The sequence below is a fragment of the Lineus longissimus genome, chromosome 19, assembly GCF_910592395.1.
Source record: "Lineus longissimus chromosome 19, tnLinLong1.2, whole genome shotgun sequence".
Taxonomy (NCBI): domain Eukaryota; kingdom Metazoa; phylum Nemertea; class Pilidiophora; order Heteronemertea; family Lineidae; genus Lineus; species Lineus longissimus.
This window is the reverse complement of record NC_088326.1, coordinates 657,119-682,856: the sequence shown is the minus strand read 5'-3', so window position 1 is coordinate 682,856 and position 25,738 is coordinate 657,119. Positions and strand designations below refer to the sequence as shown.

The following is a 25,738-nucleotide window of genomic DNA, read 5'->3' as shown; positions in this document are numbered from 1 at the left end:
TTAAATACTCCCCGGTGTTAATGATAAGTTCGTTTGTAATACCGTCAACTCCACTGGCCTTTCTGGTGCGACACCGTATGGTTTCGCCCCCTATTATCAGATTCGCCAGCTTTGATCTTTTGCCGCTAGGCGGCGCGTTGGGTCATTGCGTGCGCCATCACGCGGGGCTTAATGGTACCAAGCCGACTTCTTCCAATCTCACCATTTGACTCTTCCAGCTGGTTAACAATGAACTCATTCAGCTGGTTATCAATCCGACCATTAGCCTCTTCCAGCTGGTCATCAATTTTGAGTCGGGAGTGCAACGCGCACTTCCAGTCTTCGGAAGGAATGAAATGATGAGACCTCCCTGTCATACATGTCATATAATAAGCCCAGTCAACAGCCCTTGGCTTTGGTAGATCTTCCATCTCATTGTGCTTTTGAAGACAGGCCCAAGCACTGTACTTGGCAACTCAAGTAGCCAACATGAAGCAGCTCATGTACCTTGTGTACCTGGGACAGCATTGGGGCAAACATGCCTACCCAAGGCAGTGGTTGAGTCGTTTTCACTCGCTCTCACAAGCAGATCGACACCTTCAACACCACTGTGTGAGGAGTGTCAATAGCTGATATATTGAAAACATGGCAACTAAATAATTGGACTCCAAGCCAAAACTGATGTAAGGGTAGCTTTATTTTGAACATAAATTCTATGTCCCAGGGTTTGGGGGAAAGGAATCATACAACCTTCAGGGCCCAGTTGCTCAATCGGCCTTGGAGACTAACATCAGCATTAACTAAGCCATATCTTATTCAGTAACTTTCATTTACAATCGAAGCGTTAAGACTTAATGTCAACATAACTTCTAACGCTGATGGAGCAACTTGAACCAGCAATAACAAAAGGCACAAGAAGTCTTCCAAACTACGGTAGCACAAATGACGAATATTTTTTTGAAAATCTATAGTCATCGCGGAAACAACATGAAGAACTCGCCACAAAATCAGTGGAGAAGATGCTTTCAGAATCCATGTATAGATGGCGCTCTTCTGTGTCAACGCTATTAAGCCGGTTGTCTTGCGCAAGATAGGCCTTTTGAACAGGTGCCCCCCCCAACCGGCAAGATCGAGTTGGCATAGGATTTTACAAAATGACCACTGAAACAACTGTTATTAGATTAATGTTTGCCTCGCTGACTATCATTATAAGACTTGCCACCTCACAATGGGATAACTTCTCCCACCTATCAGGAATTTCTGGATGAGAAGTTCAATGAAAACCTGCATGAATGTCACACATTTTTCAATTTCTAGGGAGTCTACTATAGGGTCATCTGAACACAATTACATTTTTTTTAGTTTTCAATACAAAGTTTTGCAAAAAATACACCATATGAATATAAGGATAAAGAACCCCAGGGCTCCTGATGTCAATTTCATCAAAAGTTTGGCCGTTATTTCCATTTTCTTTTGATGTAATTGACAAGAGGCAATCCGGAAGAGTCGAACAATGGAGCGTAGTTCTAAGAATTGCCACTAGAGGCACTAGGAAGCATGGCGGCTTATTTGACAGTGTGTCCCAAAAAAGAGGTACAATTGTTTTGCAGTTCACAGCATTGGTCAACACCAACCACAATTTTCACATCAAATTATGACTTAACGTGTTCATTCTTTTCAGATATCTTTTCGGGACACCCTGTTAAGCCGCTGATAATATACACGATCCAATACAGCTGCCTGTACCTTCACTGACGAAAGAAATGCAAATTATTAAATACAGCAGCCGATAATAAATATGTAAATTGACATGGAATAAATTAGCAGACGTGACAAGACTGTACAGACTAGTGACCAAGGTATGCCATACAAATACCATTCAGGGTCGGAAAATCATGGAGTAAGGCCTAGTATTTTATTCATCAGACAAGATGCCGTTGACTGAAGTAAACTGAAATGCAGCTGGCGGCATAAACTATTATGGCGACTTAGAAAACTTTGATGAAACTGAGTTGAGAATTTGAACAGTTTTAATCCTTTCAGGATTCACCTAATTACTAAGGAAACTCAATAAATACATAAGTTAAGACCCAATCATACAATGGGCTGGCATACTCTAGTGGAGATGCACATCAAGACAATCAAGTCATCATTTTGGCTGCCCTCAGTGATAGTGGGCAAAGCCGTACATAAACTGTGGAGAGAAACTCTAAATCAGCTTACAGAAGTGTCACTTCTTGAACAACTGAAGACAGCCCAGAAATTATTTGATCAAATAAGGAATATCATGAACACTTGTGAGAGGGGCAAAGACATTTCAGGCTATCATAATCATTGATTGATTACCGAGCTTTTGGCGACACAAAAGCTGAACAGGAACTGTACAATAGAAAAGTAACTTTTCACAGAGACGAAACATCATTCTGTACAATGCCACCTATTGGGAATTGGCAAGATCGGAGCAGGATAAGAAATCTGTGTCCAAGTCACCAAACTTTGCCCATATATGATATGGTTCAGAAGGTTTTCCCAGATACAGTTGTCCAATCCTGCCCGACTATGACCAGATATGTACTTTATAATACAAACTATGAGCGTGTTACCATGGTTACAGTGATTGACTATGAGCGTGCTCGATCAAAAAAACAAGTGCCATCTAGTGGTGACTGATGAGACTACAAAAGTATTTTGAGCAAATATGCATATTGGACCGCTAGCCTAGCTACAGATGAAATGGATTTCAAAGGCAAAGCATTTGTGACTTTTTTGGTGTTGATTGGTATAAGGAAAACAAAAATGAAATTTATGCCACCCCATGTTGAGAAACCTGCCCACTGCAACCACTGGTTCTCTGACGAAACTATTCCAAAAATACCCCAGTCTCAGTACTATAAATGACCACTAGATGTCACTAAAACCAACATTGCATTACAAACAACAGGTCACAACAACTCTACTCTAAAAGTCCTATAAAGTAATACAAATGAACTTCATGTCATGATATGAAATAAAGTCACTACAAACATCATACCCAGCCAGTTACAAGAATCACAAGCTGCTTTTTCGATTCACCACAGGTACCAGCTGTCATTACCATGGATACTGTTTATATGTCATCATAGAAACCAGTCTCGTTACCATGGATGCAACTTACTTTGACCATGGATGGTTTTATATGTTACCATGGCAAGAGCTACCATGAATACATATGTTTGATTGTTACTATGGGAACCAGAACTGGTAACCATAGTAATGACCACCTCAGCAACCAGAGTCAACAATCCAATGGGTCCCCTTGTGCAGTGGTAACAGTGTAAGGCTACTTAACAACTCGGGGAACAACACTGAAAGTATCTGATGACTTCTGCAGCTTCAGAACTGGCAAAACATTTTGATTGTTGGCTCCATGACGTTTCCATGACGTTTCCATGACGTTTCGTATGACATTACAAGTTCTCAAACAAAACATCTCGAAGACTATTATAACTACTCAAATTGACACTTGTCTTGACTGCAGCCTTTAGCGCCTCTACCTTTTAAACCATTCAATGTCCAGCCCGTCCATTCAAAATAGGTGGAGCACCTTCAAATTATGCAATGATTCTCAAATACACCCCAACGCCAACCTACTGTCTTTTATCATCATTGGCACAGACACGAAGCAACAGTGATATGCACTATGCCTAAAGCCAAACACAGACACACCTACTTCACATGACATTACAGGTCCAGCGTTTCACATCATAAACTAGCAATTAGTTGCTTTCCAGATCAAGGCAAATGGCGGTGGAGTCGAGAGTTGTTGCCAACTTAGGCCCACTTTGCCGCCAGATGCCAGATCTCGGAGGCATTCTACCACCCTGGCACATCATAAACAGGCGATATCACCCTGGAAGAAATAAGTTACCCGACAATTCACAGGTATGGTGCAGATCTCCATTAACCCACACCCTCCATCTCCATTTACCCCCTCCCCAATTTCAGAAGTTGGTTTTGGGTGAGCTGGACACACTGAAATTAATCTTAGCCCACCGAGGGTTAATTGAGCACCCGACCTGTCAAATCAAAATCAAAGCAACTACTAGGTGTAAAAAAAACATGATAAACTTCTAAAACTGAATAGCATCAAAGTCATCATTCTCATGCTGAGACATGTCAATGTTAAGTGCTCCCACTCCCAGTGCACAGTTTAATAATGAGATGATACTACCATTTAATTAGGTTCAGAACGATACTTTCAATGCTATTCAATTTCAAAAGTGAATCATGTTTTTTTACACTTACTATACATCATGACCGGAATTTGACAAACAATGAATGGTTGAGATATGTCATAATAACAATGGGCACAGCAAAATCTGGGGTCAAAAAAGGGCAAACTCTCATCAATCTTGAATCCTGTGCTAACGATGTAATTCCTACATCGCTATGCACTGACACCGACCTTTATGTCACCCTAACTAATGCCATAGGGTGGGTTAGCAAGAAACTCTGACCCCCAATTTCTGACCATGTCTATGATAACTCTACACCTAAGATGATTCGATGCAACAATTTACGCAGGATCACAAAATCGCTATGGAAACTGTCCTGTCTCATACACCTTTTTTGATGAAATTTTTGATGAAATTGCCATCATTAGCGTTGACCTCTTGCGTCTTCGTCTCTGGGTTGACCTTTGACCCTTCGGTGCTCTTTGTTGATTGGCGGCTTGATTGTTTATGCGGGAGAACCAGCAGAATGGCAAAGGCCACAATGTGGACGCACCAAAAGATGGAGCTGCAATAGAACACATGAAGATTAGAAAATTGTAGCCTTGAGCAAAACACCTCACTTTCGGTAGAGTGAGCATTTCTGACCGGTAGCCATTTATACACTCTGGAAGAGTGAGGCAAGTCAGACAAAGCAACCTGCTCAGAGTCTCACGCAAACAGTAGGGTTGAACCAGAGACCTCTGGACCTGTGGTGAAGGGACCTGAATCACTAGACCAGCACCTATGTTAAACAAGACGTGTCACAACCTAGTCACACCTGATGAAGGACTTACTTGTAAAGATCTAATGCTGGCTCCATTTCGAGTATAACAAACGGGCATGTTATATACGTGATACCAATACGTGTGGCGGCCCACGTTACACAGTCATAGATGAATGCTTTTGTGGGAGTCGTCTGGAAGTAAGGCCGTATATTCCTACGCACCTACAATAGACAGTGAATGATATTTTCAATAACTGGTCATACAATGGGGGTGATTTCTGTCATGAGAGGACTGTGAAGTTTAAAGCCAAAGTATCTCATGAATTCACTCTTTTATCTCAAGTTCGAATATATTTCCAACATTACAAGCTCTGTATTGAACAGTAAAGATAAATCGTACCTGTCTCGCCACCACGGTGAATAACGCAGCGCTCAGGAACATGAAGTAATACCCGGGATAGAAACCGTGCCAGAACGCCGACACGAGAAACACCGCAAACGTCTTCTGAAACGGCGCACGATCGTAGACGACGCGTCGCAACCAAACTAAGGTGGTGATGTTCCAGTTGTCTAAGATTAGTTTGAAACTTGTTCCCATCTGAAATCAGAAAGTGAATTCTTAGTGACAATTGTCAGAAATCCGAATATCCCCCCCCACCAGCCCAACAGAAACAGAGAATCTCTGGGCTAGCTGTCTTTCTTGTTCAAAGAGCCGAGTATGCAGCTTCACCAATAACTACGATGGAGAGATCCACCAATCTAAATCGACTCACCTCGACTTTCCATATACTAACTGACTTGATGAGATCCCACTTCTCGTCACCTTTCTCATCGAAGCCGCTGAATCCCAGCCCGGCGTTATAGTTGACAGCCTCTGCTAGAGTCCAGGCAAAGTAATATTTCTGCCGTACCATCACCATCACCATGTACATTATCCCGAACTTGCCGAAGAATGACATTTGGAAAAATTCTTTACCTGTTGGGATAAATTTAGGAAATGATGATTTCATTGACCAAGTTTTGTCTCAAAGTGTTTTCAACAAGGTCGCGGTTCTCGGGGGAAATCAGTGGTATAGTTGTCGCATTGGCAGGCTCAGGAGGTTGTGGGTTCGACACTCAGAGGATCACTGCGATTTCATGTCTGAGTCCTTGAGCAAGACACTTAATCAACTGGGCAAACACAACTTCCCTCAAAACAGGAGTGGGTACAAGGCTTGCCTCGGAGGTTAACCTGTGATGGAAAGCATCCCTTCTAGCCGGACTGCATATTCGTACTTACTTAATAATCGCTCGGGTTCAAAATACGGCACGACGTAACACATCATGGCAGCCGCCACAGAAGCAGTCAGTAGTTTTTTCATGATGCAAACCTGAAAGTTGGATGAGAAAATAAAATATGCCCAACATTGGTAAAGTACCGTTCAATTGAGTCGTTTTTGTCACAGTGACGTCTGCAGGTAAAACAGGTCAATATTAGGTTTGATATTCGCAGGTTGCTGCTGTCACCTTGGTAACAATGAAAGGGGTTTTTAATGTTAAATGCATACCCCACATAAACAAAATCAAATTAATTGGTCGGCATTTAAGTGTATTATGAGGCGGTTCCTTAAAGGTGATGGTGCATGATTATAGTAACTAGTGCAGGGAAGGCAGAAAGAAACTGTAACATATCAAATGTTGGTTGAATCCAGAGTCCCCTGATACTATATCTTGGCAAATAAGTGATCAGATTGACATTCAAAGTGTTATTGTAAACCGCCATGATTGACAGCACACACCAGTATAACTCTTAATGTGAAATGCCGTGAGTGACGGTGGTGACGGTGGTAGATCAGCATATGATAACAGGGCATCACACTCCATACAACACAATGAAATCAAAAGTTATACGATGTTAGTTCAAAACTGATTAGTTAAGAAAGCTAGTTACCTACAAGAGAAAATCTTTCGGTAAAACAGATTAGTTAATTGATTAGAGAACAAATAGACATTTCGACAAACTGCACTTCACACCTATAACATTCACATGCACGAGAATTGTCCGCTAACTTCCTCCACCAACCATGCACCTTCGTAACAAATTCCTAAACTCCACTGGACAGGCCAAAGCTCCACGGTAACTATGTACACTACCTAATTTTTCTTAAAGTTAATGATAAAGATAGCACTCTAACAACCCTCTCTACAAATAATTTTATTACCTTATTCCAGCATAGTCTAATATTCTCACCATGAAAACATGTTCGTGAATAAATTGGAATTGCGAATAGCCAATGTGCGTTAAAATACCTCTAAAACACTGTGAAGTGATACGGATTGAGGGTAACGTACGACAGCAGAAAAGGCTGGTGGTGAAGAAATTCTGAAATTCCAGTCCTGGGGACGTTCTTGTAACACAACACCCAGCTGAAGTTGGTGTCACCTGGTATATTTGGCACCTCGCTAAATAAGGTGAAGGCATTTGGGCAAGTGGCTGAAAACGTTCAAATTTGTTGGTTTACAATATCAGGCCCTGAAGTTTCTTTTGCTGCGGGCAACTTTAAGCTCTAATGCCCAACAAAACTCTCAAGTGCCGAATAATTCAAAGTTCATTTGCGTTGGTTTTACAACCTCACCGACTCTGTTTGTGCTGACATACTGGACCGTCGACCGTTTCAAATGAAAATTCTTACATGAGGTTCACGAGGGGTGGAGGGTATATCTAACATGGGATGCATTCAACTGAAATATAATCAATGCAACTATCAAACCAAGAGCATTTAACATTTATAGACAGAACAACATGCAATGCACAAAAAGTGGGCTGGGTACCTTACCAGGGTTATACATCTCGTACAGAAGTTTCACACCAAACACAAAATACTGCCACTGAAAGGCACAATTCTGGTCTGAGCTTTCCTCAACTTTACTTCTTTGGTAATCATATTGATTTCTAAAGGTTTTTCTCAATTTTTCAGGAGTGCACACCCCCTTTAAGGCCAAGAGGCCAACTCATCACCTACGTCGTTAGAGTGATGCAATCACTAATTTCTAGAAGATGACCAATTAGCCACTATTCAGATAGAAGCTGGGTCCAATTAGGCGTACCCTGAATATGGGGAATTGGCGACTGATTACGGGACTTGTATTCCAACACCAATGTAAGATCCCTAACCCCCTCCGGGACTCCCACGAGAATAATATCACGAAGGAGAATGATGCTGCTGAAATCTGAGTATGGGTGCAACTACAGTAGAACCTCTCTAGTACAGACACCCTTAGTACAGACAACAGCTGTGCTTAATTGAGAGGTGTCCTGATTACAGAGATGAAATTGAATGGAAACAACCAATTTGGGACCAAAAGCAGTGTCCCTGATATAGAGGGTGGTCTGCTAACAGAGGTGTCCGCTAAAGGGAGGTTCTACTGTATCTTATCTATCATACAGAGCATGCCACAATACAGACTCTTAGAACTAAACAGACTTTAAACAGAAAATGTTCAAAAGGAAACAAACGTTCTAAAGCAGACGTTGTCGCACAGACCAAGACAAGCGCTAGCAGCTTTCGAATAATTACAGCAGCCAATCAAATTCAAGCAGAAGACAAGACATTTATGAACGTAAATCAAGTCAAATCTAAAGCTTAAAGAATCAAGATTAACTTATTGAAATAAAACAAATGAAATGAAAAAAACATTCATATCATGAATTAATCATTTAATTATTTTATATTTACCCTTATTATGCGACGTTCCTCTTTCTCTACCTCCTGCAGATAACAATAGGTGGCACTTTTCAGAGGTTGCAGAACAGAACAGTGATACAATAAGAGAAGGCCCAAGAAAGTTGGGAAACACAATTTTTCAGAATTGTCACCATAGCAACCTCTTTTCTGGTCACCATGTCAGTCACTCTGTTGACCATAGCAACCACGTTGGTAAACATGGCAACCTCTATGGTAACCGCAGCAACATCTCCAGGCACCACAACCATCAGTATTGTCTCCATAGAAACCAAACTGGTCATCGTAGTAACCTCTACAGTATCCATAGCAACCATTATGGTTCCCATAGCAACATACTCACCGATGGTACAAGCATCCTTTTGATTGGTTCATTACAGTGTCCATTCTCCTGAATAGCATATTTATCTTTAATTGGTGATGTGAAATTGGTGCCATTTACAAATGCGATATAATCGTTGAAGAAGCTCAGCGGGCCACACATTATACCATGGAAGTAAAACATATAACTGTAAAACTCTAAAGTGGTTGGTAATTTTCTGGAAAGAAAGAAGAAAACAATGTCAGAATGACCAATAGGAGGCAGCAGTTGATATCATCATTAAAAAAACATCCATTTTGGATGTCATATTTTAACATTGACTGATGTGGCTCATTTTGTCAAAGTGTGATGACGTCAACCATGACGTCATCTGCATGTGACCCACTGTGTGGACACAGACTGACATCAACGGATGTGGAGTTCTCATTTTACACGAAACGATAAGCAACAAACCAGGATGGATTCCATTTCATCTTGGCGCAAAACATTAAACTCTCCTCGATGATAACGCACTCACTTTATCATTTGTTGTTGTTGATCCTTTGATAAACTATCTAATTTCTTGACGGCACCATCGTGATAACTAAACGCTAAACTTGTTAGCTTTTGTGTCATGATCATCAGTGGTCTGAAAAACGAAAGAAGTAATAGTCATTTTGCACAGAGCACTGGTAAACCTCTGGGCATCGCTATGATTACTCCCTCGAACACAAATCCTAAACGCTCCAACAGAAAATAATGTTTTACTAATATTCTGCCATGAACGTTTTGAATAAATCTGCACAGAAATATACCACTTAGAACAAGAAAAATGATATACTTTTGCCGTGTATCGGAAATGATACCAGACACGCACGTTGGCAACAATAGTCAACAATATATCAGATTGTAGTGTAAAAGGCCACACGAAATTGATTTCTTTATTCTTGGGTAATCTTTAATGAAATTGTGCACCATGCAGTATTCAAATTTCGTCTTCATTGATTTTGTGACAAGCATGAAACGTTAGGCTAGCCAATTAGAAACAGATCCATTTTTAACTCTTCTTTGAAGGACAGTCTGCATACATGCTATTAGGAAACGTATAACTTTTGAGCAAGGATCTAGCTCACTGATCAACGTCACGTCGTCGAAGGTGTGCACAATCATGAAATGAATCACTAATTGTGTAACTCACCGCCCGGAGGAAAGCCTCGAGGTGTCATTATTCAAATAATCAAGACATTCGAAGGCAGAAACGCAAGGCTGATCGAGCCCTGCCTCGATTGGGAGGTAGAATTGTATGTTACAGTAGGGCATTTTTTACAAGTGATTCTCAGATAGATCTGGCTGAAGGTACTTGACTGACCTGTTGTCACTTAACTGTAATAGTGTGATCAGAAATAGCAATGTCACACAGCCCTGGGCAGCCGGTGTCATAGTTGACTCTGTCAAAGAGCATTGTTAAGCCTACCCTAAGGAGAACCACCACTATCTTATGGCAAATGTGATCTGGTAGCATTCCTGGGTTCAACTTGAGTAATTTGACCAGAACCATATGAAAAACAGACAAACATGGCGGAGTTTGTTCATCGACTCTCTATGGACTCATTCCTTGCATGCCATTGATCATCATCGTGCAGTTCTTCCCTAAATCACATTTAAACATCATCAACCGCGGGTTAGCTTACGGACAACACAATTAGCATTCACTGCACATGTAATTACTGAAATTGATACGAGTCGTTCGTATGGGTCGTATGTTTTGGACGGGTCACTATGTATCGTCCGCCAAGAGACATAAAAGTACCTCTTATACCATTGAGAATAATATGCTAATGATGCAATGTATACCGCTATGTGAATCACTATTGACACAACTGACCATATTTGGCAAAGGTTCAATTATGCAACTTGGTCATTCTGTAACCTGTGTGAATAGACATTTGGCAGATATCTTTCCTGTAAGTCCTTCACAAGTTCTAGTCAATATTGAGTACCAACAGAAGATAATGCATGGTCCAATAGTAATGGGTATATGTGGAATAAGGTTGTGTTGTGTGAGCTTGTTCTTTGCCAGATGTTAACATCTGTCCATGGAACTGAAGTTGTGGGGAAAATGGACTAAATGTTTTCATACAGCAGATGTTTGATGTTTTGATGCCTCCTGAGGGCAGATTTGGCAGTAACTTCCCAGGCATTCGAATACCTTCCCAAGGAAGCAGACTAACGTCTCCAAGCAGGCACCTCCAGCACAGATTGAAAGGAGAGTACCAGTCTACCGCACCGCATCCCAAGTCCATGACTTCTCCATTTACGACAGTTAGTAGTTGCCATTAGTTACGAAGGCATGCCTGAGCGATTAATAATTCGGAGGATTAGGTCGCCCAGTCTGCATGGAGATAGCGGGAGGAGCGGAGAGCATGACTTGGGTCATGAGTTCCAAGGAGGAAGTACATTTGATCAGTGTGAAGAGATTCTGTCGAGTCTGAGCAAGTTGAAGATGGTGAACCTGATGTTATTTTTCTCTGCAGAAATGATGCCAATTTCACTGTGATCGCGTGGGACTGGGGGTAAAGGTTGTGCCTGGGGGCGCAATATTATTAGTAATTGGTCTCCAATCAAAGACAACATTTTATTTTATTCGTACAGGATTTCGCTCATGCATTCAGCCCACTCTGAACTGATCACCCATGCATTTCATAAGACAACCAATCAGCCCAGTTGGCTATTGAAGGATTGGGCAAACCCCTTTTGTGAGCCCCATTGACATTGTAAGTACAACTCACTGTTGAAACTGACCAGGGTCAGTAAGCTCATTACATAACCCAATAACTAGCCTTTAGTAGTGTCATTATAAGTAAACAATGGACATTGGCATTTGACACCTAGTTAGTATTGGTGAGCTGCCTTCACTCTGTGCATTTGGGCACATGTAGTAGCTGAGGATACACTTATTACCACCCAAAAACATAGCATGTCCAACTGAAGCATGTCTGGAGCCAGAGTAAGGTAGGCTCTTACACTATCAATTCCTTTAAGATACACAGTATAACCTCCATTTGCTGACACCTCTCTATTAAGTACACCATTTCTCTGAAGGATACTTGTTTTGGTCCAAAATTGGTTGTTTCCATTAGAATCCTCTCTGAACAGGACAATTCTCTATTAAGGGCAGCATTCATCAGTCCCGAGGGTGTCCTTTATAAAGAGGGGTAGGTTGGACTGTATATAAATCAGCAACATGACACAATGCCACTACTCTGTCCAAAACTATCACTCCCCCCCCCCCCCCCACACACACACACACAAACTATTTTGAACAAAAACTTAAAAGACCGAAATTTTCATCATTTGTCACAAAGGTTATAAAAATTACTTACCCTGTGATGTCTAGAGTATATCCACCATAATCATATATTTGTCTGTATATATGCGTGATAGCGAGGTAAGACATGGCGGCTATGAACGTCACTATGTGCATATACTCGATCGGTAGGCTATACATGATGAGGAAACAGAGGGTACTCTGGGCCAACAGGTGGAGCATTTGTCTGTAAAAAGAACATTAAGATAGGATTGAAGTGTTGTCCAATACAATTTGTCGTCCACCTGTCGCCTGAATGCGATGTGTTTACTTACTGTCCAAAGCAGAACGCAGTCATGGCAATACCAAGGCCCAATTCGAAAAGATGGCGGACTGCCGTTCCCGTATTTGAGGGGTGAAGCCATACCCGGAATGGGTATGTTATAGAAAGGGCAAGGAACTGGCATGTTATGAAGTTAATCTGAAAAGAGAAGAGACAAGACATAAAAGTTTTTTTAGAAAATGTATAAACTACTCAATATCTTTCCTGCTCTTACTGAGTGGTCTAAATAAAGATTGCATCATCCGCAATTTATGTATCAATCTGGCTTCAGACTACACGCTGATGGACACACTAGTACCAGTCGCTGATGGATGCCAGTCAGCCTCTGACACAAATCCATAAGGAAATGACTAACGGCAATTTTGGTTTCCAACAACAGCTCATTTGTACTTTGACCAGCATCTCGGCCAATGTCGTCCACTTTTCAATATTTCTTCACCTTACATACAATAAAGCCTTGCATCCCTTAATTCTTATTCTTATTTCTAAAATCAACAGGATCAGTGAAGTCGGCCAAGCAATATCCGTGTCCAGGCAACACAACCACTTATGCATCCCGATCAATATAAAAAAACAACTCTCGCTGTAAATCCATTCATAATGACATCATGACCATTATTGCCTCAGACAGGCAGACAAGGTTGAATTGGTTGGGTTGTGGCTGGGTGGTGGCAAAAGGAGAAGCCAATTTTGTTGGACAATTTGAGAGTTCCACTTCAAATGCAACAGCCTACTGGTACATGTATTGTTATGATGTACAACATGAACATGTCTCTAGGAGCCTCATTTTCCCAAAATATGCAATTGACCATGGATTAGGAAAGAACATTTTTCATTCAATTTTCTTTGAGATTCTTTCTTGAAAGGCTACCATTTTCGATAAAAACTACCAAAATCATGACAAGTTTATTTCAAATCTTTTTAGCCAAAAATCACTGAAACAACCTTCTTCTGATTTTGCCAGGTCTTTGTTGGGTTGGGTAGACTTGGGTAGTCTCTGCTGTTCTGTTATTGTCGCTCACCTTAGTAACCAACACTATCAAAACTTAGCAACAAATTGCTCAGATCAGTAATTGACATGATTGACACTCTATTCGTACATCAATTACATGAATTATGAATTGGAGTCCTACAATTTGCTCTCTGGAACAAAAACACAGCAATTACTGAAAGCTCTAAACACTTTGGCCACAAATTAATGGTTGACCGAATTGTAACAGGATCATTTTGGCAAAATTCCCCAAAGTGTTGTGTACATGGTTATGGTTGCTGCCGTGCCATTTGAACTATCTCGGAGCGAGTCATTTTGTTAGTCACTCTCTCCAGGCACTGAATTATTTGCTCCCAAACTGACCAACCTCTCAGTACAACCTCTCTATTAGGGACACCCTTGGGGCTGACAAATACTGTCCTTGATGGAGTCTGGTAGAGCTCATTATGAAAAAAATCTTGACAAGTTTATCATGACCTCATTTGAACAATGAAAATATTGAACAATAGATATTCTAAGCCTTCTTAAAATCTTTTATAGATCACTTCCGTATTTGATGGGATTTAATCAGCTCATCACATCTTTTGTAAACACTTGGCAGACTGGACTTCACCCAGTTCACAAGTACCATATGACTCTATTAATAGTATTATAAGGATGGTACCACAAACATCTTGACACAAGGAATTGAGGTCGTTATGACTTATGTACCCTCAACAACAATGGATAGCCGGTTTAAATACTATTATATATAGGGTCCCATTCAAACCTTACCTGTAACTTATCTGCGGTTTAAATTTACAATCCCGATCTGAACTGACGTAGTTTGATCGCATTCAGTTATAAATCTATTGAACAGTGGCACTTATTTCGTCAGTTCAATCAGTTGAGTTCAGAGAGAGGTCAATCAAATTGATATGATATATTTGACAGCTGTCAAAAGTTGTCAAATCTGACACTGACAGCTCTGTATTGATCATTGTAATACATCCAGCCAAACTATCTTCACAATGCCAAAAAACTCTTCACCAGCCATGAGGAGAAACAATGGATCCATCTATTCATCACACACTGAGAAAAGCCAGCATCCATTCAGTCACTTTCAAACAAAGCACAGTGAAATGTACACAAATGCACACAGCTGCAGCTGGTGAAGCCAGATTTCGACGTCTTCAGACATGGAGGTGACCTCCAGACTTTGGATGAAAACAATATGATCGGAAAGTAGAAACATGGAAATATTGATGCAACTGAAAGAGTGGAATTCGGCTGATGTTTTGGCATATTTACCTGGTCAATCGGGAGTCCCGTGAATTCTCCAAGGGGCTCCAAAACCCGGGATCCGGCATAAAATCCCGATGTGTGTTTCACCGTCGACATTTTCTTTACTCTCTAAATGACACCACCAAGAAAGTATTATTCTAGAATAATAATCCCAACCCCAGTTTTCGCAATTATGTCTTGTTATCTCTGTTAACTGTTGATAAAGTTTATGACCTGATAATCAAGGCTTTTACTATATTCTACATTTAGTCCTAGTATTTACTACATTGATAAGAATATGGGTGCGAGAGTTAAGTTCGCTGAGTCCATTTAATTTAGGGGTGTCAATATTTTAATCGTGTACAAATATACAGTTCTTTACAAAATAGCAAAACATATTAGGTTTGAATGAGATTAAATCTTGCTAATAAAATCTTCATTTGTTAAAAACAATAAAGTTTTTGGAGTTTTACCGAAATTATATGTTAATATGTAAGCCTTGACCCCTATAAAATAGTGCAAGAGCTTCATGAAGGGTTTCAGTGTATTCCAACATGTCGACCACCTACGCTGGATCTCGGCTGCTGGAAGCTCTGGCAGAAATATCAGGAGTTCGCCTCGATCAGGTGCATTATCGCAAATTATTTCCGATTTCTAAGATCTGCTGATTGTTCTGTATATTTGAGATGTCTTAGTTTTCGCAGGTCCATCCCCTTCCCTTCTCAAAATACGTGTTTTTGCGATCAATGATTTTCTGGTTTGACCTCAAAGTGGTTTGCCTTGTACATTATGTACAGGGACTGTGTACATAGTGCATTGATACATTTCAACATGATGAAGTAGCATTAGCATCATGACAAAATGATGTCATTGATGTCCGATGATGACAATGTGCAGTCATCCTGACTACACTCAGTAGCCATGTTGCTTCCTACAATACCCCTTTCAAGGTGGCCCGGATATGATGATGCATGGTACAGTTTTAGTCAATTAATACGATGTTTGCATATTATTGGCTAGGCCCTACTCACTTTTTCTCTTCAGTTGAACTTTGTGGTGTGTCAGCTGATAGCATTATGTCTCGGCCCCGTGTATCGTATACATCTCCACCCGGCCAAGGTCGGAGCAAATGTCCGTCATTTTGTGGCGGTGGTTGTTGGTATTCTACTGAGCTACTTTTGCTTTGGAAGGTAAGATCCATATTTGATAGAGAGCTAATGACTTTGACGCGAATAAATTTGAATTGAAGTTTTATATTGTCCATTGTCAAACCATTTTCAAATCCTTATAATCCTCATGCCGCTGAAAATGAGCCTGCATGTTTTCTTGGCTCAGCTGGACAGTTCAGCCGTAATTCATTTAGCCTTTTGTTAATTTGGAACTGCAACTTGATTATTAGCATGTTCAAAATCGACTGAGAAGATGGCACTTCCATACCATTGCATAATCCTTTTATCCCATTAACCGGCATTGTGAAAATTGGTGGGATCACCAGAGCCAAAGAACTTTGCAAAAGTTTTCATAAAAATATGTCTGCTGTTTCCTGTTTCAATATTTTGAATTCTTCACAAACATTTTAATAAATAATGAAAGGGTTAGGGAAACTCATATGTAACTCTTGGCTCCATTCACCATGCTAGAAGCAGGAAGGCTTGGGTGGTTCTTAATTGATTGGCTGATGGTAATTTCCTACTTTACCTGGAGGCAGCCTCAATAAGGCCAGACTTTTCTAAAACCTTGTTTTGTTAACCCACTGCGTGGGAAAAAACAGCCAAACAGAATGAAAATGAAATGTTATATTCTCATACAAACATGTATATCTCTCGCACCCATCGACTTGAAGAACTGAAAATTGGGGGAATCTTTCAAAAACAAGGTCTGAAAATGTGTTGCCCTGTCATCAGAAAGTATTTCAATTTGAATTTAGCTGTCAAAGTTCAGCTGAATTGATTCGTTTCACAATGATATTCTGTCTGTTGACAGCTTTGGAAGTATTAATTCTTAAGATTATTGACATAGTTCTTCTACATCTCCAATTGTTGCCATCTCCTACTTACAATCTCACATGGCCATCTACTGTCAATGATCCGACTGAATATTTTGCATGTTGCCATGGTAACTAAGACTGTTTTCTCTGTTTTCAGCCAAATCGCTCACATGTTTATCCAATCCATTGTTTGCTATGCGATAATGCGCTTGTCTCCTCCTGACATGATGCATAAGTAAGTTCCTTGAAATAGCGCAAAGCTTATTTTTAGAAATAGACGTTAACCTTAGGACTAGGTTGTTTTCGGCTAAATCTAATGCAACTAGAATTTAAATTGTGACGAAAATGGTTCGCTCAGAAAGTGCTCATCAAGAGGTTATTAACAAATGGTCATGAGGTTGAGTTTGTAACTTAGCGCTCTTTGGAATTTCGAAGCCTGTGTTGGCCTTTGTAATTTCAGCACATTGTCATATGCTTTTGGTCGGCTCTACGACAACTGGCTGTTGCTATGATGTCCATTGTACAGACATGCATGTAGTCTCAACAATCATGCTCTTGACAGGAGGCATTTGTACTGCATTCCCCTCAACTCAATCTGAGGAAATTGAAACCTTTTGAAAGATGATCATGTCCAATTAGCCAATTGCAGTCACATTAGTTAATTACCTCCCTCTCCCCTTGCAGATTAATGTTTGTGTTTTCCATACTCTATTTGTCGGTCATGCACATCGAGCGACAAATCTTTGACTATGGTGTGTGGCAACTAGATGTTACTGGGTAAGTATTCATGGGCTACGCATTTGGGGGAAATGTTGCACATTGTCAGAACTGTTGTTTACACTACGTTGGGGCCATTTTACACTTTGACCCAGGGATCATGCTTTAATCAACAGAAAATCCAGGATCTACCCTTTCTGTTGCTGATTTACACTTTTTCACCACGGCTTTACACAATGCTGAACTCAAGGGTAGCAACGATTTATATGATAAACCATCAAAAGTGCACGAGACCTTCACCATTGTTTTCTGTCATTGGGACTTTGAAACTTGTCCAACACCATAAAAAGTTTTACAGTCAATTTGATACGATGCTCTCATTGAGAGACTTTGAACATGTGATATCATCTAATAAATCAAGTCTTGACACCAATATCTGTCATCTGAGGTTAAGATTTCTTTGCCGGCGTCTAGTGTTCAGTTCAACTAGATGATGATATGATAAAGATGACTGGAAGAACTTAGTGTTATGATTGAATGAGAGAAGGAGAATTGTTGATAATTTTGAATGGTTGCCTTCCCTTTGCTGATAGTGATAGTGATAATTAGACCAATTGACCAAGCTCTATGAGTCCAGCATACTTTGACCAGGAACTATTGACAAACACAAAGAGAAACGCCAGACTTTGATATCAATGTTCTGGCCTCTGGCACCTGTCTCTGCTCGCTATTAGCTCAATTCAATGATTATATTGTCACTTAAGTGATGTTTGGCTGTAGTAATTATTATAAGCTGTTGAAAAAAAGCATATGTTGGTTTATAATAATACAAATCTGGGACAGCTGCTGCCGTGAGTCTTGACATTAATTGTGCGTGGCGTAGGACACATGTGTACACACAATGCATGGAAATTATGCTGAACTAAATTTCTTTTGATCTTTTCAGACCGCTGATGATCTCCACTCAAAAATTAACGACCCTCGCGTTCAGTATCCATGATGGTATGATCAAAGACAAATCAAAGTATACGGAGGAACAAAAGAAACGATCAATAAGGTATTATCAGTAATCAGTCCGTCATCTGTTGAGGATGATGCATGGACACTCTGTGGAGATATATGGTACTGAGTTTTTGACAAAGGTCCAGGTCAGTACAAAAATCAAGGCCAGGCGGGTGCTAAAAGTCGGCCCGAACCTGGGGCCCTTTGGCCAAAGGTTTGGAGCCGTCTTAACAATCTGAAAGCTATCTTCGGCCGTGTCTCTGTTCCAACGAATCCAACACATCATGTACAACTCGATCAGGCCGTCCATATTTCCATCAAAAGCCTAGAGACTCACCCAGAAAGTTAGGATCAAACCAGGGACCTCTTGACTGCTGGTCAGAGACCCGAGCCACAACACCACCGTGGCTCCCCTGCATTCCTTGTCTCCTGAACCACCGACACAGCTCATGGTGGTTCATTCAATAGAGATGAACCACAGTATTGTATCAAAATCAAGTTTGCAGCACTGTCACTAACAAAATGATCTGCGCCATTTCAGCTCTCCGCCCAGCGCTTTAGAATTCTTCAGCTATCTGTTCTACTTCCATGGGGTAATTATTGGACCGTTCTGTTTCTATGACGAATATGTCGAATTTGTGGAGGGGAGGCAGTTTGATAGAGCTTTAAAGGTGAGTGAATACATGCAGGCAGTGAATAGACCTCTTGGAACCAAGATCGCCTGCTCGCTCATTTAGAAGTCACAACCAGAGCCCTCTGAAGTAAACAAGCTCGACGCAGAACTCTCTATTCTATGGCTGTCACAACGGCGGCAGTCCAGACAGGTTCATTCTTCAGTTCTGATCCTACTGGTCATGTCTTTAGTCGTTGGGCTGAGAAGGTCGGGCAGTCCAGCAGTGTGTGGTCTGGAGTCTTGATGGCACTCCTTCACTGGCACAGTGCTGTGTCCACCACATCAAGTCCATCACTCTAAGGGGGCTTGTAGACAAACGTGTCCAGTTCTGAGATGACAATTGATTGTCTCCTACCATCCGTCAGAAATGATCCTTCAGATCTCTTAGTCTTACTTTCAGGAGAAAGACGTAAAGCAAAAGGACTTCAAGGAGCCAACCCCAGTTGTAAGTTATTGAAATAATTTGTCTTCTGGACTTGTTATTCCTCTGGTAGAATTGTTATGGACATCGATTCTTGTTGCATGCAGCCTTGTGTCTTCATGTAAGTCAATTCATTTTGCTTAATAGTGCTTGACTTTGCTTGGGCCTTACGTTTGGCGAAAACATTTAACATTTGTGGTACCTAATGATAATCATTGCTCCTGCCAGGCATGAGGTTGCCCTAGAGTTTTTATTACATGTATGCTTTTTTGTTTGTTCTATAGGGTGGTCTTGGGGTAAGCTATCAAAGTAGTGTGAAATTGAGCATTTTTGTTCTGTGTGTCCGTGGTTCTAACCGTGTTCTTATCACTGACCTGAGGAACATTTGCAGAGAACCAATCCAGATTCAGACTCATTTCCTTTCTCTCATTGTTTGTATGATGACGATATTGATAAACGTCTTCATTTTCACAAGGTCAAGGTGTGTTTGTTTTGACAAAGTTTGAAAACTTTGAAATCACGTTCTAGTTTGACCTCGGTGGTACTTTACTCAACTTGACTTTGATAAGTAACACTGATTCTGACCTTAGGTATTTAATCTAGCATAAATCTTAACCCCTTGTAGCTGCCTTTTGATAGCCATTTGGCAGTATTAACAAGTAATGATAGATGAAGGAGTGTCTGTAATCTGGTGCCCTGTAACCAATGGGTAGAACTCGTCCCCCATCAATGATCAACTTTTTATGATAATGCTTTGATACCTCTCCAAGAGCACAAATAGAATTCAGTCACTACAAAACAGATGATGACGAAATACACCTGTTCAGTTGTTAAAATCAATGGGAGAAGAACAGAAAGATTCCGTGAATAATCCCCTTCGTTTAATATCTGTTTCTGTTCTGATATTCAGAAAGCTGTGATGTATAAATTAATGGTCGCCATGATCAACTTGACGATATGGTTCACGTTAGCACAGTGGTATCCTAAAAAACAGAATGCAGGTAAGTTATCTGTTTCCTCAAGTAAATGACCATGGTTTAAAAGTGTAACTCTTGTTGAGGTTATTCTTGAACAGGGACTGGTTACCTGCCAAGTCTGTGGCGGCCAGTGTCCCCCTAGACCCTCAATTAGAGACAAAAGTAATTCACTGTTTCTCTTTCTTCCTACTTCCAGATGCAGACTTCATCGCTGACAACGGATTTATAATCCGTTTTATTTTCCTCTTGTTTTCCGTATTCTTCTCAAGAGCGAAGTATTATTTTGCGTGGAGTTTGGGCGAGGCGATCAGCAACTCGGCAGGTATAGGCTTCAATGGCTTCGACAAGAATGGAGACGCTAAGTGGGACTTGGTGAAAAATGTAGATATTTATGAATTAGAGGTAAGTAGTCAACTATGAATAAGATTCTCTGTTTGAAATGCTGATCCTGGAAGTTCTTGTGGACTGTAATTTTCAAAACAACGTTAGTTTTAACGGAGACGTTAAGTCTTAACGTGACCATTTTAATAGGATTAACTGAAAGAGATAACCTCCTAAGGATACTTAACATAACCGTTAGGGTAACGTGACCTTTGTGCTTTTGATCAACCGGGCCCTGAACATGAATTTTCATGAAAAATGATATGAATTTCCATTTGCAGACTGCGACAAGCTTCCGCACGTTAATCGCCAACTGGAACATACAGACGACCAATTGGCTCGGATATTGTGTGTATACACGTGCCCCATACTGGCGAACATTCCTTACATACGGTCTCAGTGCCGTCTGGCATGGCTTTTATCCCGGATACTACCTCTCGTTTATAGGGGGCGCTATGTTCACCACAGCAGCTAGAAATGTAAGTTGGTTGTGTATTGAATCGGAGGCACGGTCGTGTCGTATTCTTTGATTCTAACTTGTCTGTAGTATCTTTGCCAACAAATGAGTGATAGTTGCAAGATTGTTTCAAAATGATGTCAGAATGGATGGGGGCACAACAGTTTTATAATCAGGGTGATGTTTGTTTTGCACCGTATTCATTTTCCTCATCATTTTCTATTTTGATATTTTCAGGTGCGGCGGACAGTGCGACCATACTTCGTCACCTCGAAACTAAAACACCAATGTTACGATGTGGCCACCTGGTTTATGGCTCAATTAGCTCTTGCCTATTTTGTCGTACCATTCACCGTTTTAGAACTTGTACCCTCCCTTCGATTCTTCCAGTAAGTAGCCTTTGTTTAGTGCTTATTGTGAGTCCTTGATTGGGCTAATTCTGCTGGCTTCCTCAGACATGGCGAAATTTGCTACGTGGATTTTGAGGGACCAGGCCTTCGTTAAGTTAAGTTAGAACTTGCCTTATACGCTCTCCAAGATGGGTTTCTACAAAGGCACTCCAGCTCGTCCCGTTATATCAGAAGACCTAACCACAGAAGAGAAGAAATGTGACCTGTCACAGCAAAACCAGGCGCATGTCGCTCTGAGCTTGGCAGGTTGAGACGGACTGTTTGATCAATTCTCTATTGTCTGCCTTTTGTGAAATATGAGCACATCAATTTCTTCCATTATCTCCTGGTGTCACTTTGGCTCATCTTCTGTGCGACATGCGCCTGGTTTTGCTGTGACGGGTCACAAATTTACTTGTTGATATAAAATGTGGTCATCAGTGTTGTTGTTTTCCGCAAAGTGCTGACATCATTTTCCAATTTGTTTTTCAGTAATATGTACTGGTTTCTTCACATTGCTACAATCCTAGTGTTAATATATCCTACACCTAGATCACCGAGGCGAGAAAAGAAAGACCCAACAGAGGTGGCAAATGGCCCGAAGGTAAACGGGGGCAATACAGCTCTGGAAGACTCGACAGGGACTGTAGAATCGAATAAAAAAACGGACTAACCATTTTGAAACAATGCTCAGGACTTTTGAACAGTTTATAATCTGGCAGTGATAGGTTCCATTGTTGTTACAGTTAGGTTGGCCGGAAGCACTAGTGCTACTCTGTGCATTGTGTGCATTCAATGCACTGTTGGAAGCACTAGTGCTACTGTGTGCAGTGTCTTGAGTGTGTGTTGAATGCACTACTGGAAGTACTTGTGCAACTCAGTGCACAGTGTGTGTTGAATGCACTGTCTTCAAACACCTGAACCTGGAACTAAGGGTACTATAAATTGGGTATTTTTCACCCAAGTTTGATTAATGCCTCGCACATTTTAGAATATTTTGGTCAGGTTTGAATGGCAGACTTGTCGTAGACAATTAGTGAATGATTCTACCAGTTGAGCTGAAGGTTTAATTCAGACGACATTTTCTGAAATTCTGTTCAAAATGATCAAAATGTTGCTGTAATTTACATTCACACATGTTGTAACCCATATTGTACATAGACATTTTGTGAATCACTTTCTAGAGATGCATTTAAATACTCATGTTATGTGATGTAAGGTTTTTATTCGGGTGGTGTCGGCCAATATTGTTACGAACCTGCAAAACAGGTTTACAATCCTGGATCATGGTCCCAAAATGGTCATCAACTGACGAAATAAGTGCCACTGTTCAATAGATTTATAGTTGAATGCCTTCAAACTATGTTATTTCTAATTGTGGATTATAAATTTTAACCAACCTGTGTAGGGTTGATTAAGATGGCCTACCCTTCCGAAACGAATCCCACCATTGCTTCATTGAGTTATTTGATATTCTTCGTCAACTTTCACAACAATATTGTGACTTCTGTGCCTTCTTATTCTTCCTAGGAGATCGTGGGAGGACCTACAAATGATCCTAGGCTTATCACAGGTCAGAAGTAGTGTAAAATAGGTCAGTAGTTGTAGTGGTCTTCTAGATGGCTTCATCACATCTGGATGTAGCCATCTAAGAAGTTGTGATGTCTCCTGACAGATTTTGCAGTAAGTTAATTGAGTAAGCGATAGATGCACAATGCTTGTTTATGTTGACAGTAAACCGTGAAATGTTCACAAACCCGAAACAGGCTAATTTGCTCATTTTAAATCATTCAGTCCGTTTGTTACTGTGGGATACCGGTTGAAACTAAAAGTGGACCGGCCTATTTCTAACACAGGCTACCTGACCTTCAAGTGTTTGCTGTGTGTTGCATAGAAAATGCTAAATGTTAGATTTTTCATATTCTATTGTCTTTGTTAGTGTCGGATAATCGAGTGGATAAATTTATGAATTTGTTTATCATAATTTGTTTTTTGTGCCGAGACTTTCTCCCACAATAAGTTCCTCCCTATTTGGCTGCAAACCTTGTCTTGCGCCGAATGCAGATAACACTAGGTTTGGTCCCAAATTGGTTGTTTCTATTCAATTTGTCCTCTCTAATCAGGACACCTCTCTATTAAGGACAGCACTTGTCAGTCCCAAGGGTGTCCTTTATAGAGAGGTTCCACTGTACTAGGGAAAATTTTGTTTCTTGGGACCTATAGTTTCCGGTCTCGGCCACTGAATTCCATTAGATGATTAGATGAAATAGGGGGGAAGTTTCGATGAATTTTTAGACTGCCTCTCTGTGTGCTAGGCAGATGTCTTCTTTGTTAGCTATATATACTGTACGTTTTCTTGTTGTTTTTTAGTGATCTCGGTAACATCTGATTGGTTTCTAGGAGTTTCTAGGAGTTTCTTAGGCTATTGAGAACATCAGACAATTGAGTTTTGGCAGTGTTGTTCAATTTTCTGAAATAAGCACATTTTGATTTTTTGCCTATAACCAAGGAGAGATAAATTCTCTATTTGTTCTCACTATAACTTCTCTCGCTGTGCATATCAACTGAAACATATTATCATAATGTGATATAAAACTTTTCTCGTTTATTTATTATGTATCCATAGTGTTGTCACACCAGCAAGTTTTACTAGGCTTTGACTTAATCTTTGCTAAAAGAACACCATACTTGCTTTGCACCCTTGGTTTGATATTTGCCCTCCAGGGGGCACCTCTTTTGATGATTGACTTCAAAATGCTTGTCCATGTCAAGAAATGAACCACCTTGTACCAGCAGTGTGTGAAATTTAACAGACTGCTGGTCAACTTTAACTTTCATGTCTTGATGACCAGCCTAAAGTTGGCTACTATTCCATTTTCCTGATTCCCAAGTCACAGCTAAATTACTTATTCCCTATTCTCAGTCTATTGGCTCAGTGAGAGAGCCATAGGAAGCGTTAGGGTCAGTTTATTTGTGGGAATGAAGTCCCAATCCACATGGAATGAAGTAGCCAACTGTAACATCGTGTTTTTGCTGTGCCTTGTTTGTTGAAAGTTTTAGGCCTGGCCACTAGGGGGCAATGATTATCAGTTTCTGAGCAAACTTGCATTTATGGGAAATTCATTGTTTGTAGTGCCATCTTAAAGGCTCAGTCCTACCATATAGTTAGCTCACTTTGAATAGTACAACAGTAGTAATAAAATATTCTCAATTATGAATTATTGATAGGACATGTAATGGCAGGACTGGGTCTTTGATATCCAAAGTTCGACTTGAATCTGCTTGGCAACTTTTTGTTGTAATTTTAGTGTTAAAAAAGAAGTGAAAGTGTGAAATGCCAGGCCTGTTTGCACATTTTTTTACAAAATTACCTGCTGGGAATGCACGAACACTTTCCTCTCCCGCAAGTGGGCGAGTTGTTGAATATTGGATGGCCTTTCAAGTGGTGCCACCTCTGTGGAGGATTGTGTACTAGCATTTCCAGCCCACAACTAGGAAATCAATTTCAGGGATTGACCTTGCTCTTAAAGGGAGACTACAGACAGAAGCCAGGGAGGTCAGATTATGTTACGGAAAATTGCCGTCAGGGTCTCTTCTATCTCACAATATATCAAAACTATTTAAAGTTGCACAAATCGCTTAATCAAATATGTCACCTGAAGACCCCAAAGTTGGCTCCCAGGTCCCTGCCTATAGTCCCCCTTTAATTCTGTTCAGAAAATGTGTAACAACATTTGGCACATTTCATACTGCAAGATTTTATTTGTAGATATTCAACGAAAAACGGTTTCTTGTGTGAAATGCACTCAATGATAAAACATGTTAATAAATTTGTTCTAGTAAATTTGTGG

The 25,738-nt window shown here is 40.5% G+C and overlaps 2 protein-coding genes across 3 annotated transcripts; one reads left to right on the top strand and one right to left on the bottom strand.

The window, feature by feature from the left end:
- Nucleotides 1-658: 658 nt before the first annotated feature.
- LOC135502848 (lysophospholipid acyltransferase 1-like) lies at nucleotides 659-15,034 on the bottom strand. 2 transcript variants are annotated; one of them, XM_064795963.1, is made up of 11 exons: nucleotides 14,911-15,034; nucleotides 12,622-12,767; nucleotides 12,363-12,533; nucleotides 9,518-9,628; nucleotides 9,022-9,217; nucleotides 8,673-8,705; nucleotides 6,236-6,326; nucleotides 5,730-5,932; nucleotides 5,357-5,554; nucleotides 5,027-5,178; nucleotides 659-4,758 (listed from the first exon to the last, which is right to left on the bottom strand). In XM_064795963.1, the coding sequence occupies exons 1-11, from the start codon at nucleotides 14,998-15,000 to the stop codon at nucleotides 4,575-4,577; spliced, it is 1,575 nt and encodes a 524-aa protein (XP_064652033.1). In that variant the 5' UTR covers nucleotides 15,001-15,034; the 3' UTR covers nucleotides 659-4,574. The 2 variants fall into 2 exon arrangements, with proteins under 2 accessions (XP_064652033.1, XP_064652034.1); XM_064795964.1 differs by lacking the exon at nucleotides 8,673-8,705.
- A 410-nt stretch (nucleotides 15,035-15,444) lies between these two features.
- LOC135502907 (lysophospholipid acyltransferase 2-like) lies at nucleotides 15,445-25,731 on the top strand. The gene is made up of 12 exons (XM_064796095.1): nucleotides 15,445-15,509; nucleotides 15,928-16,073; nucleotides 17,028-17,105; nucleotides 17,555-17,647; nucleotides 18,534-18,644; nucleotides 19,131-19,260; nucleotides 19,663-19,707; nucleotides 20,594-20,684; nucleotides 20,857-21,062; nucleotides 21,323-21,520; nucleotides 21,736-21,887; nucleotides 22,380-25,731. Exons 3-12 carry the CDS (start codon nucleotides 17,041-17,043, stop codon nucleotides 22,558-22,560), a joined length of 1,272 nt encoding a protein of 423 aa, XP_064652165.1. The 5' UTR covers nucleotides 15,445-15,509; nucleotides 15,928-16,073; nucleotides 17,028-17,040; the 3' UTR covers nucleotides 22,561-25,731.
- The last annotated feature ends 7 nt before the right edge of the window (nucleotides 25,732-25,738 follow it).

Excerpts from the sequence above, each read along its gene's own strand:
- LOC135502848 (XM_064795963.1), bottom strand. The coding sequence starts at position 15,000 with ATGTCGACGGTGAAACACACATCGGGATTTTATGCCGGATCCCGGGTT. Across the intron at positions 6,327-8,672 it reads AGGAACGTCGCATAATAAGG|GTTTGCATCATGAAAAAACT; the intron begins GTAAATATAAAA and ends TCCAACTTTCAG. Across the intron at positions 5,555-5,729 it reads TTAGTATATGGAAAGTCGAG|ATGGGAACAAGTTTCAAACT; the intron begins GTGAGTCGATTT and ends TTCTGATTTCAG.
- LOC135502907 (XM_064796095.1), top strand. The coding sequence starts at position 17,041 with ATGTTTATCCAATCCATTGTTTGCTATGCGATAATGCGCTTGTCTCCT. Across the intron at positions 19,261-19,662 it reads AGTTTGATAGAGCTTTAAAG|GAGAAAGACGTAAAGCAAAA; the intron begins GTGAGTGAATAC and ends TCTTACTTTCAG. Across the intron at positions 20,685-20,856 it reads TCCTAAAAAACAGAATGCAG|ATGCAGACTTCATCGCTGAC; the intron begins GTAAGTTATCTG and ends TCCTACTTCCAG.